This window comes from Lepus europaeus, chromosome 16 (genome assembly GCF_033115175.1).
Source record: "Lepus europaeus isolate LE1 chromosome 16, mLepTim1.pri, whole genome shotgun sequence".
NCBI classification, from domain to species: domain Eukaryota; kingdom Metazoa; phylum Chordata; class Mammalia; order Lagomorpha; family Leporidae; genus Lepus; species Lepus europaeus.
Genome location: NC_084842.1, coordinates 34995633 through 35007850, shown reverse-complemented (window position 1 = coordinate 35007850; position 12218 = coordinate 34995633). Strand labels below are relative to the sequence as shown.

General features: G+C 35.7%; 1 protein-coding gene across 1 annotated transcript in view; it reads right to left on the bottom strand.

Moving 5' to 3' along the window:
• Window positions 1-3891: 3891 nt before the first annotated feature.
• GPM6A (glycoprotein M6A) overlaps window positions 3892-12218 on the bottom strand; it is a 351286-nt gene continuing 342959 nt past the window's right edge. The window contains exon 7 of the mRNA XM_062212935.1: window positions 3892-5941. Within this exon, the coding sequence (XP_062068919.1) occupies window positions 5789-5941 (153 nt within the window). The 3' untranslated portion in view covers window positions 3892-5788. The remainder of the gene's footprint in view (window positions 5942-12218) is intronic.

Sequence of the window (12218 nt, the reverse complement as noted above, 5' to 3'; positions counted from 1 at the left end):
ACAACTTGTATAAATCTCTCCAACCCTCAAAAAAAAAAAAAAAAAGAAATAACCACTACCTTCTGGATATACAAAGATAAAAAAAAGAAAAAAAAAGAAATTTGGTGCTCGATATACACAGTCAATATACTAAATGATACATGAACAAACACCTATATGCTCCATCTGTTGGTGCATGCCTTTGATCATCACTTCTTTCAATCTACATGGTATGGTTCAGAGAGGTTCAATCATCAGAGATGGATTGATATTAATATCCAGCATTCCCATCCATGTAGCCCTCAAGACAAAAATAATTGTTGAAATAAGTAAAACAAAACAAATAAGTAAACAAATCAAACATTGCAATACTTCTCTGAGGAAAAATAATTCTCATCTTCATATCAGATTGGTGATATTGGACAGCATAATGGGATTAGCTCCTTTGCTGCTCTGTCCCCAGTTTCTGACAGGTGAGCATTCTTTTAGTGTTGTAAGACCTAGATCTTGAACATTCACACAAATGCCTTGAGTAGAGGGCCAAAAACCCTGAAGACAGTACCACCTGTGCCCTCCTTTGATATTTAACAGACTATTATTACCTGATCTAACCTTTGTTCTTGCATTGTTTTTACTGTTTAAAAAATCTTCTCACCATTCCCCACTGCCAGTGAAGTATATCTTCAAATAACACTGCTATTTTTTTCTTCCTCTTACTCCAAGAATAACAGAATTTGGATTTATACTTATCAGCTACTCTTATCTTTCCAGTTTGTTAAACTTCCCCATAACTTGCCTTATTTTGTTTGATATTTCTAAATATAATCTACAGAATTGATTTGATTTTCACTTAGTTACTCTTCTCTTTTCCATTTTTTAAATTTCTCCATTCTTTGTTTAGTATTTCTAAATATCATCTATAGACAATCTCACATTAAACATAGAATGATCAAGATAACATCATTTAATTTACTATTTCATTTTTCATTAATCATTTGACAATAAATTTAATAATTAATTAGATTAAAATATAATAATTCACTTAAGTTATTTTCAATTTTTAAACATGATGGATTTTTTGGAAAGAAAATAACCTAAAATAATAAAAAAAATTTACTTTAATGAGAAGAAATTCAAGGACTTATTTAAGCCAATAGAAAGATGTTTTCATTTGAGTTGGTAAAATTTTAAAGAGACTTGCCTCCACTAATTTGAGAACTTTGCATGAGACAAATAATTTTTTAAGATATTATAGCTTCATTCAAATGTCATCATGGTCTGCATATTTGAATTACCAAGTTACCTAACTGAAATGCACTTTAAAATCATATGCTTTTGTTTTGTGCAAAGCAAAAATAAAAGTCAGGTTTACCTACTTATTGACATATTTGTGAATTCTCAGTTTTAATCTGAAGAAGTAAATGAAATGCTTTTAAGTTAAAGCTAGACTACAAGTATTTTATGCTCAAAGTGAGTAATTTCTTTGATATTTTCTTTTTAAAGATTCATTAATTTATTTGAAAGAAGGTAAAAAATGAGAAAAAGAGAGAGAGAGTTCTCTTTTTTCACTGCTTCACTCCCCAAATGCCCACAGCAGTCAAGTCTGGGCCAGGCCAAAGTCAAAGACCAGAATTCCATCCATGTCTACCATGTGGGTGGTAGAAGAAATAAAACACTTGATCATTATCTTCTGTCTTCCCATACTAATTAGCAGGCATTTTATTTATAATCCTCAAAGGGAATCACTTGCTTTAAGATAAAATGTGTATTTTCACAAAGATAAAGGGACTTTAAAGTTTCAAAAATTGTAATAAGTGGTGTATGAAAAGAATATACCAATCCCCCACTCCTTCTATGTGGTGATTTTACTTACTCTTTGTCAACTACTATTGGAAAATATTAATGGAAAATTCAAGCAGTAAACAATTACTAAGTTTTAAGCTGACATTCTGAGTAAGATGATGGAATCTTGTGACATTCCACTCTATCCAACAGGGAACATTAATCATCAGTTTTCCATTGTATCCACACTGTATATGCTGCCTGTCTCATGGAGAGGAGACACATACACACACACACACACACACAGAGAGAGAGAGAGAGAGAGAGAGAGAGAGAGAGAGAGAGAAGAGACAGAAATCACATTCAAGTAACTTATTACAGTATATTGCTATCATTCTTCCATTTTATCATTACTTATTGTTGCTAATCTCTTTATTGAGTCTAACCTATAAATGAAATGTTATCATAGGAAAAACACAGTAAATATTAGGTTTGGGACTAACCATGTTTTCTGGCATGCACTGGGAGTCTTGAAACATAGTCCCCAAGAACAAGGTGGGAGCTACCATATTTTGAAATCTCTGGTTATGTGTATTTTTAACATACAATTTTTATTATCTCATTGCTATTCTAAGAATTCAAAAAACACTGGATAGAAGAACTACCATTTAAGAATATTTAGATAGGAAATAATTTTCTTGTCTTCTTAAAATAGTTTTTAAAATGTGATTAGGGTATTCTGAACAGATCTTTTAATTATTGTAGATAATTTCCAATGGTAGCCGATGAAATTTTCATGTTGCTAGTAATGGTAACAGATAAGCAGAGATTATTTTATTGGTAACTATTTTGTGATTTTTAAAAAATGTTTCAGGACTGCCATTATGGCATAGCAGGTTAAACCACTGCCTGCAGCACCGCCATCCCATATGGGCGGTGGTTTGTTTCCCAGCCACTCCATTTCCAATCCAGCTCCCTTCTAATGGCATGGGAAAGGCGGCAGATGATGGCCCAATTGCTTGGGCCCCAGTCACCCACATGAGACACCTAGAGAGAGTTACTAGCTTCTGGATTTGGACTGCTCAGCCCTGGCTATTGCAGCCATCTGGAGAGTGAACCAGCAAATCGAAGCTCTCCTCTCTATCTCTTTCTCTCCTCCCATTTCTGTAACTCTGCCTTTCAAATAAATAAATAAATCTTTTCAAAAATGTTTTTATTTATTTTATCTACTTGAAACACAGAATAGAAAGGGCAGGAGTGAGGGAGAGAGATCTTCCATCCACTGGTTCAGTCCTCAAATGTGAATATCCAGGACTGGGACAGGACAAACCAGGAGCCCTGAGTACCCTTCAGTTGTCCCATGTGAGTGGCCCAAGTATTTCAGCCATCATCTCCTGCCTCACAGATAAATTAGCTGTAAAATCACTGATGATGCATGATTAGTAGTTGTACAAAGATTGTTTCACTCAATAAAGTTTATTAGAAATGCACTTACACTGAGCAAGGATCAGAAGCAGAATAGCTGGGACTCAAACTGGCACCTAATGTGTGATGCAGATACACCAAGTAGCTTAAATTGCTAAGCCACAGACCTAGTCCTATTTACTAGTTTTCAATTTCTATCACATCAAATCTGACCAGAAGAAACTAGATCCCAAACAAACTAAAAGTGTAGAAAATAACTGTTTTATTACATCGCTCTCACCTGGGTATTTTGAAGCAAATCAAGAAATTCTTTTTCTTTCTGTATAGCATAAGTTTTTCTTTTTCCTGTGAATTTGTGAAGCACTAAAGAAAATAATGAAACAATAGAAATGAGGCTAAAACATAGCAGAAACTGGGAAAAGTTACCATTTCCTAAATGCAACACCCTCCTTTCCCACTCTCTAGACTGCCCAGCACTCCTACATCTATGTCCATGGACATGAGTTCCATCGAATCTTGAAGTATAATTGGCAATCTCACTGAAATTAGAGCCTTAGAAGATTGCATCCACCTCATCTGCAAAGAATGCACACACATAAGAAAGAGAAATAAGTAAAGCAAAATTTAAAAAACACAAAAACCACTGCAGAAACTAATAATAAGTACACAAAGTACACAAGTATATTTATTACATTTTGCAAGCACTTTGTTCTACATTTCAAAAACGCCACCATCAAGCTGTTGGCACATTTATGTACAAAACAGATTAATTGTAATGCCTGCTACAAAGCACTCTGTGAAAATACAAACTCTAATACTAGAAATAAAAGCCAAAAGTGTCAACATCATTACATGAATTTAGGAGACAGTTTTAAAAATCATCACAAACTGTAGAGACACAGAACTGAAACACTATAGTATAGAATTTAAAGAGCCCATTAATACTTTTGCTGAATATCTGTAATACTGCATATGTCAGAAAAATGTTGAACCAGTAAGATAATCTAAGTGTAAAAATGAAGCAAAATGAACCCCAAATTAATTAATCCTACAGAATGCATAATCATGCCACAGATAACTCTAGTAATACCCCCTATCTACTACAAGAACTTGTAAAATCACTGATGATGCATGATTAGTAGTTGTACAAAGATTGTTTCACTCAATAAAGTTTATTAGAAATGCACTTACACTGAGAAAGGATTTCACAATGGTCAAATCAGTGCACAACACTACCTAGCTTTATACACTGACAAAAATGTCTTGTCAGGCTACATCATTTTAAAGACACTTACAGCATTCTTGTAGCATTAGAAATAATCAAAGGAAGAGTGAAGGTTAAAACAAACACCAGATTTGGTCCAATAATACTGATTTTTTTTAAAAATTCCTTTGATACAGGTACTTTTTATAAATGACTATGAATGAACATTCGGTTAAATGACCTACTTAAAATAAAAACACAAATATATCACTACACTTCCAAACAGTACATTCTATAGTGGCCGCTGACCACAGTTTAGAAAATGCTACAGGTAAACCGACATAGATTGGAAGATTGCAAGCAAAGCTATTATATTAATGGAAGCCTTTTCAAATATATCATACACATTTTAGGAATAGTTTACAGAGGTGCAATCCATTAAAATTTTTTAAAGTAGGTAAAAAGAGTTCTGAGGGGTTAGTGTGCTTATTTTTAATATACCACCTTCATAAAGGTAATTATTTTCCACATTAGCATATTAAAAGTTCCAATCCAGCCACTGCTTAAATCACAAAAAGATCATTCTCCAATAGTCCACAGTAATTATTTCCATTAAAATTGTCTCTATTCTAAACTTTAAAAGGTAAGCCTGATGTCACAATCTTATAAAGGCAACTAGCCATGCATTAGCATCACTGTTTCTACATGCTCACAACATAAATATGAGTAATCAGAGAGAAATACCATTGAAGTACATCAAGAAAAAATACAATGTTAACAAAGATAAGAAGCACTTTTTTTAACCTACTCTTATAAATTTAGAAATTGCACCTTAGATTGATGAAAACATTAACCAGGGCCTATATAGCAATGTGGCCACTGATTTCCAGACAAGATTTCCTTATTTCAACAAGAGTCATCATGATGGTATCTCTGTCTAATATTCAAAATGTACAATGGTCCCTTTGAAGGTTACCTGTAGTTAAACTAGTTACCGAAATCAAAACTAAAAAGTATAAAAAGCTATTTTCATTTCAAAGCATAAGAAATAATGCAAAATGTGTTATGTATAACACATGGGAAATTGTTAAAAAACAAATCTTTCAATTGACAATGTTAGTGTTTTTGATCTTACAGAACTATTAAATGAGTTTGAGAAATTTTAAAACAAAAAAAAGGCTGGATAGGAGCTTGTAGAAGAGATCTGATAACACCAATTTAACAGATTAGGAAATTAAGTGCTAAACAACAAAGAATTGGATTCGGGTGATTCATAAGTCACCCTACACATCATTGATGAGAAGCACTTTCACTTTTGTTTTTCAAAGGTTGGATGGTTGGATGGCCCTTAGTTAAACACCAATGCATTCAAATGGTAGAAAGAACAGAAAGATGTATTTATGTGTATGCATTGAGCCGCTCTTTGGAGCGAGTAGAATGAATGTCATGAAGCTCTTGCTCCTCCTTGGACTTGATATCCTCATACTTCTGCATCCGACAGGCATCTTTCACGTAGGCCCAGTTGGCAGACAGAACCATAAGATAGTGAACCTAATTAAAGACAAAAATAATTTATATTGAAGGCCTGTTCAGTGTGTTAACTACATATTGATATCAGGAAAGAAATATTCAAATCATATAGTTATGTAGCATATGTTCATACACAAAATGGAACCAAAATTTCCATGATAATTGGAGTAATATAAATTAAATATACGCCTCACTATTCCAACTAAACCATAGTTTCAACACCCCTTCTTTTTATGTCTTGTATTCTTCCATGTTTTCAAATTTGAAGTAATGCAAGACCCATTCTTAATCTTTATGTGAAATGTCCTGTCCATTCTGTCTTCATTTTCCCAAATCTTAAGACTATACATGTTATTGAATCTTTATTTTATAATTCATAGTCACAAATTATGTAGTATGATTTGTATGTAATTGACTTGAATTAATTAGGAGATTTATTGCCCCACCGTGTAGTACAAAGAGGGATTATAGAAATCCCAAAATGAACACATAAATTTAATTATCCTCTTAAGTTTTAATACTGTGAGTTTTCAATTCCTTTACATTACAGTTATAAGAGAGAAAGCATTGTGTCACATGAATTTTATATATGTATATTCATTCATGATTACCAAAATAGTGACATGATAAAAAAGGAAGATATTGACTTATTTTTAATAATGAAATTACTCAATCGATGAAGTTCTTGGTTTGACTTGAACTGACTCACTAATATGATCACTTATGTGTTTTCTTTCTTTTTTTTTATGGGTTTTGGTGGATGAATAGGAAAGAGAAACTCAGTTTACAGATATTTACTTTCTCTAAGTTTCAAAGGATGGGCACTGTTCAAAATCTGGTAGAAAAGTAGAACATTAATATTTTGATAATTACTGATGAGTACCTTGAAGGACAAGATGCATATTGGTCCTAAAAAAAGTGTGCGCGCACACACACACACACACACATATATATATGTATATATATGAAGAACGCAAAGTCAACTCTAAATAGTGAATATTGTGGAATATACATGTAGTCAACAGATAATTCAAAGCAATTTTGATATAAGAATATAAGAAAAAGATGCATAACACTGCAAGTTATTTCAGGATATTCTATTTCATTTGAAAATTTGCATTTTAATGGAAATTATTAGACACTTGAAAGCAGAAGCCATAAGTTTTAGTCTTATACACTATAGTATTTATATAGTGAAAGCTTATTAACTATGTACACACATATATGAATAAAATAAGGGTTATGCACAGATTCAAACAGGTGTGATATTTTCGTGCTTAGATAGCAAATATTGGGGACACATTTGACATAGTTATGACATCACTACGGACACCCGCATCCCACACTGGTGTATGTAAGTTCAAATCCCAGTTCCACCCCCAATTATGGCTTCCTACTAATTAATGTTAAGCTGGGGAGACAGCAGGTGATGACTCAAGTAGTTGTTCCCTGCCACCCCTGTGAGATATGTGGATTGAGTATCTTGCTCCGGGTTTCTGCCTGTCCAAGGCCTGCTATTATAGACATTGGGGAGTTAACCTGCAGATGAGAGATTTTCTCTCTCTATTTTTTTCTCTTTCTCTTTCTGTAAATCTACCTTTCAAATAAATAAAATAAATCTTAAAAAGCCATCTTTTCTCTTAATACCAGAGAAAATATGACTCCTAATTATTAAATCTGTATCCTAATTATTAAATCTGTATCTGAAATACTGAAAAGAAATTAAGGGTCAGTTTTGTTCAGGAACTACATGCATGTCACTAAAATCTATTTCTTATGTTGTTATATGCACATGAACACAAATGTCCATATGTCTCCACTGATCTCACAGCCTGGCTGGTGCTGCCAGGGACTGAGTGCCTGGTACACCATTGGCCAGAACATGTTGATGCTTCCCAAGGGCATATTTAAGCATTAATTTAAGAATAAAAGGCCTTTACTTATTGTTCTATTTTGATCCCTCCATTTAATTAGCCAACATGATCTTATTAAGCATTTCACATTCTGAAAGAAAATTCCCATGTAGAAATTTATAATCACCGTAGCTAAAATGTTGAGCTTGTTTTAATTAACAAAACATTTGAAAATCCAGTTTAACACTGACGTTGAGTCAGTTTTGTTGGATAATTTAACAATAATTTAATAATGCAAACTTATTACAAAAATGTTGATGAATCAGTAAAAATAACTGGTCTGATAGGGTTCATTATTACATTAACATTGTCTCATCAGTCCTATTTTTGGTCTTTGATAAGAGATACATACTTTCCTTAAAAAAAAAAAGTGTTACTGAGATTCCAAGATGGCTCAATAGGGAAAAGACACAGCGCTTTAGGTGAGGGGAACACAGCAGGAGAAAAGCAGAGGAAGTACATTCCCAGGGCAGAGTTGGAGAGAACTTTGCAGTGGAAATTCTACGAAAGGGGGACACCAAGGTACAGACACAACACGCAACCCCCAGAGCCGAGAGCCAGAGGATACACCAGCTTTTAAGAGGGAGGTAAGAGCAACCTTCATCAGTCTGTGCCACTGGTGATACTGCTGGAGAGACAGCCTTGAAACAGACACTGTCTTTGAGTCTAGCCTGAAGCTCTAACCGGGGGCAGGTTACCTATCTAATCCAGAGGAAAAAAGCACATTTCTTTTTTCCCCATCCCTCAACAAGGGTGCCCCTTAACTGGCAGGGTAAAGATGCCATTTTGCAACCAGTAGCAGTTACAGTGGCTCTTGGGCACACGTTTGATCAGGGGATTTCACCAAAGGAAAAATTTGCTTTCTCCAACAGGCAACTCTGAGTTTTGCTGGGAGGGTTGACAGAGTGCTGGGCACCAACATAGCACTGTGAGGTGCCCCAAGCTTCTCAACATATAAAAGCTATGGGGCTCAAATCACCAAGGCAGAGAAGTAATAGGTAGCTAACTCTGGAAATGTCTCTGATCTCTTCATGTGCAGAAGAGGCTAGCATGGTAGACTGGATCCTCTGTACTCTGTGACTGTGGGAGCCTTGCATGCTGAGACTGTGGGAACTCTCTGCAGCATAGGACACAGGGTGTAGCCGGATCTCTGGGCAATCACTGTGTCCAGTGGCAGAAGCTCAAGACTCCCTGATTTACTGGGGTGGGTAATTGCAGAGGGATCCTGCTCACCCTGAGAACTGCACAGATACTTTGTGCTATTCATGAGGCAGTGCAGGTGAGTGTTGCACCCACTATGGGTAAACCCTGGGCATTGATCACCTTGGAAGAGGAGTGAGGGTGTGATTATGGCAACAGAGGTGATCATTCCCTCTCCCCTGCTGTTAATAGAGGAAAACTACCCTGCCCAACATGAGTATGACCCTCAATACTTGCCCCACCCTGGAGCACTGACCAGAACTCCCTGGACACACCCAGTATACGCTTCTGGGTATTCACTGAAACAGCAGACACTTCATTAACCCAGAGACATAGTTCAAAGAAAAAAATCCATCGGAGGTAAAAAACCAACAAGTATCACCACAAATGCTTAAAAATAAACACAGAAATTCAATAAATAAGAATAAGGAAGACAACATGACTTTCCCAAAGGAACACAACAACACTCCAATATTAGAATATATAGACAAAGATATTGATGAAATGCCTGAAAAGGAATCCAAAAGAATGATCATAGGATTACTCTAAGCAAAGAGAAGCAAATTCCCCAAATAAATAAATCCATATGATACATGGGGGGGAAACTTTCTATGAGATTGAGATTTTAAAGAGAAATCAAACAGAAATAATTATAAATGATGAGTTCAATAGGCCAATCAAAATATACTGTAAAGTCTTAACAAGAGATTTGGTGGGAAGAAAGAATATTTGAGCTATAAGACAAACCTTTGGAAAAAACATAGTAAGAGAAGAAGGAGAAGGAGAAGAAGAAATTAGAAAAAAATAAAAACCAATGTTCAAGATTTATGAGATACCATCAAATGACGCAACATATGAGTCTTAGGAGTTCCTGAAGGAGTGGAAAGATGGAATGGATAACAAGACCTATTCAGTGAAATAATTACAGGAAACTTCCCTCATTTGGAGAAAGAAAGAGACATTCAAGCACATGATGCACACAGAACTCCCAACATACATGACCAGAAAAAATATTCACCATGATGCATTGTACTCAAATTTTCAGGAGTAAAGCATAGGGACTAGCACTGTGGATTTGTAGGATAAACCTCCATCTATGGTTCCAGCATTCCCTATAGGCATCAGTTCATTTCCCAGCTGCTCCTCTTCCAATCGAGCTCTCTGCTATGGTCTGGAAAAGCAGTAGAGTATGACCCAAGCGCTTGGGCTCCTGTGCCCATGTGGGAAACCCAGAAGAAGCTCCTGGCTCCTGGCTTTGAATCAGCCTAGCTCTGGACATTGCAGACATTTGGGGAGTGAACCAACGGATGCAAGACCTTTCTCTCTGTCTCTCCCTCTCTGTATATAACTCTAGCTCTCATGATTCTATATGTAGGGGAACCATAAGACTCCACCAAGAGACTATTAGAACTAACAAAAGAGATTGGTAAAGTGGCAGGATAAAAATTAACATGCAAAAATCAATAGCCTTTGTATACACAGACAATGCCTTGGCAGAGAAAGAACTTCTAAGATCAATCCTGTTCACAATAGCTAAAAGAAAATTAAATACTTTGGAATAAATTTAACCAAGGAAGTGAAAGATATCTGTGATGAAAATTACAAAACAGGCCGTTGCCACGGCTCACTAGGCTAATCCTCCACCTGCGGCGCCGGCACCCCGGTTCTAGTCTCAGTCCAGGTGCCGGATTCTGTCCCAGTTACTCCTCTTCCAGTCCAGCTCTCTGCTGTGGCCCGGGAGTGCAGTGGAGGATGGCCCAAATGCTTGCATCCTGCACCCACATGGGAGACCAGGAGAGGCACCCGGCTCCTGGCTTCAGATATGCACAAAGCACCAGCCGCAGCGGCCATTTGGGGGGTGAACCAACAGAATGAAGACCTTTCTTTCTGCCTCTCTCTCTCTCACTGTCTAATTCTGCCTATTAAAAAAATTACAAAACATTAATGAGAAAAATAGAAGACAGGAAAAAAATGGAAAAATCTATTTTTGTGGATTCAAAGAATGAATATCATCAAAATGTCCATATACCAAAAGCAATTTACAGATTTAATGTGATATCAAGCATAATACCAATGAAATTCTTCTCAGATCCAGGAAAAAAATCCTGCTAAAATTCATATAGAAACACAAGGCAATCTGAATAGCTAAGCCTTCTTAAACAACAAAAAAAATTACTATAAATATCATGATACCAGATTTCAAGACATACTACAAGGCAGTTATTATCAAAACAGCCTAGAACTGACACGCACAAAAATAGACACATAGACCAATGGAACAGAATAGAAACTCCAGAAATCAATCCAGGTATCTACAACCAATTCATCTTTGTCAAAGAAGCTAAAATCAATCCCTGCAGCAAGGACAATTCCTTTAACAAATGGTGCTGGGAAAATTGGATGTTTACATGCAGAAGTATGAAACAAGAGCACTACTTTACACCTTATACAACAATCAACTCACGGTGGATCAAGGATCTAAATCTATGACCTGATATGATCAAATTACTAGAGAAGAACATTGCAAAAACTCTGCAAGACTTTGGCATGGGCAAAGACTTCCTGAAAAACACCATAGAAACACAGGCAATCAAAGTCAAAATTGAAGTTTGGGATTACATTAAGCTGAGAATCTTCTGCACTGCAGAAGTGGCAACCAACAGAATGGGAAAAATATTTGCAAACTAAGAAACATGAAGGATTAATATTGAAAATTTATAAAGAGCTCAAGTAACTCAACAACAAAACAAATAATCCAGTTATGAAATGAGCAAAGGATTGGAACAGGCATTTTTTCAAGAGGAAATTCAAATGACCAACAGACACTTGAAAAATGCTCAGGATCATTAGCTATTAGAGAAATAAAATCAAAACAACAATGAGGTTTTACCTCATCCTGGTTAGAATGGCTCTCATACAGAAATAAACAAACAATAAATGCTGGAGAGGATGTGGGGAAAAAGGTACCCTAATACACTGTTGGTTGGAATGTAAATTAGCATAGCTATTGTGGAAGACTGTATAGAGATAACTCAGAAAGCTGAAAATTGATATACTATATGACCCTGCAATCCCACTGCTGGGAAGTTACCCAAAGGAAATGAAATGAAATCATCATATGAAAGAGTTATCCATACCCGCATGTTACAGCAGCTCAATTCACAATAGCTAAGATATGGAACCAA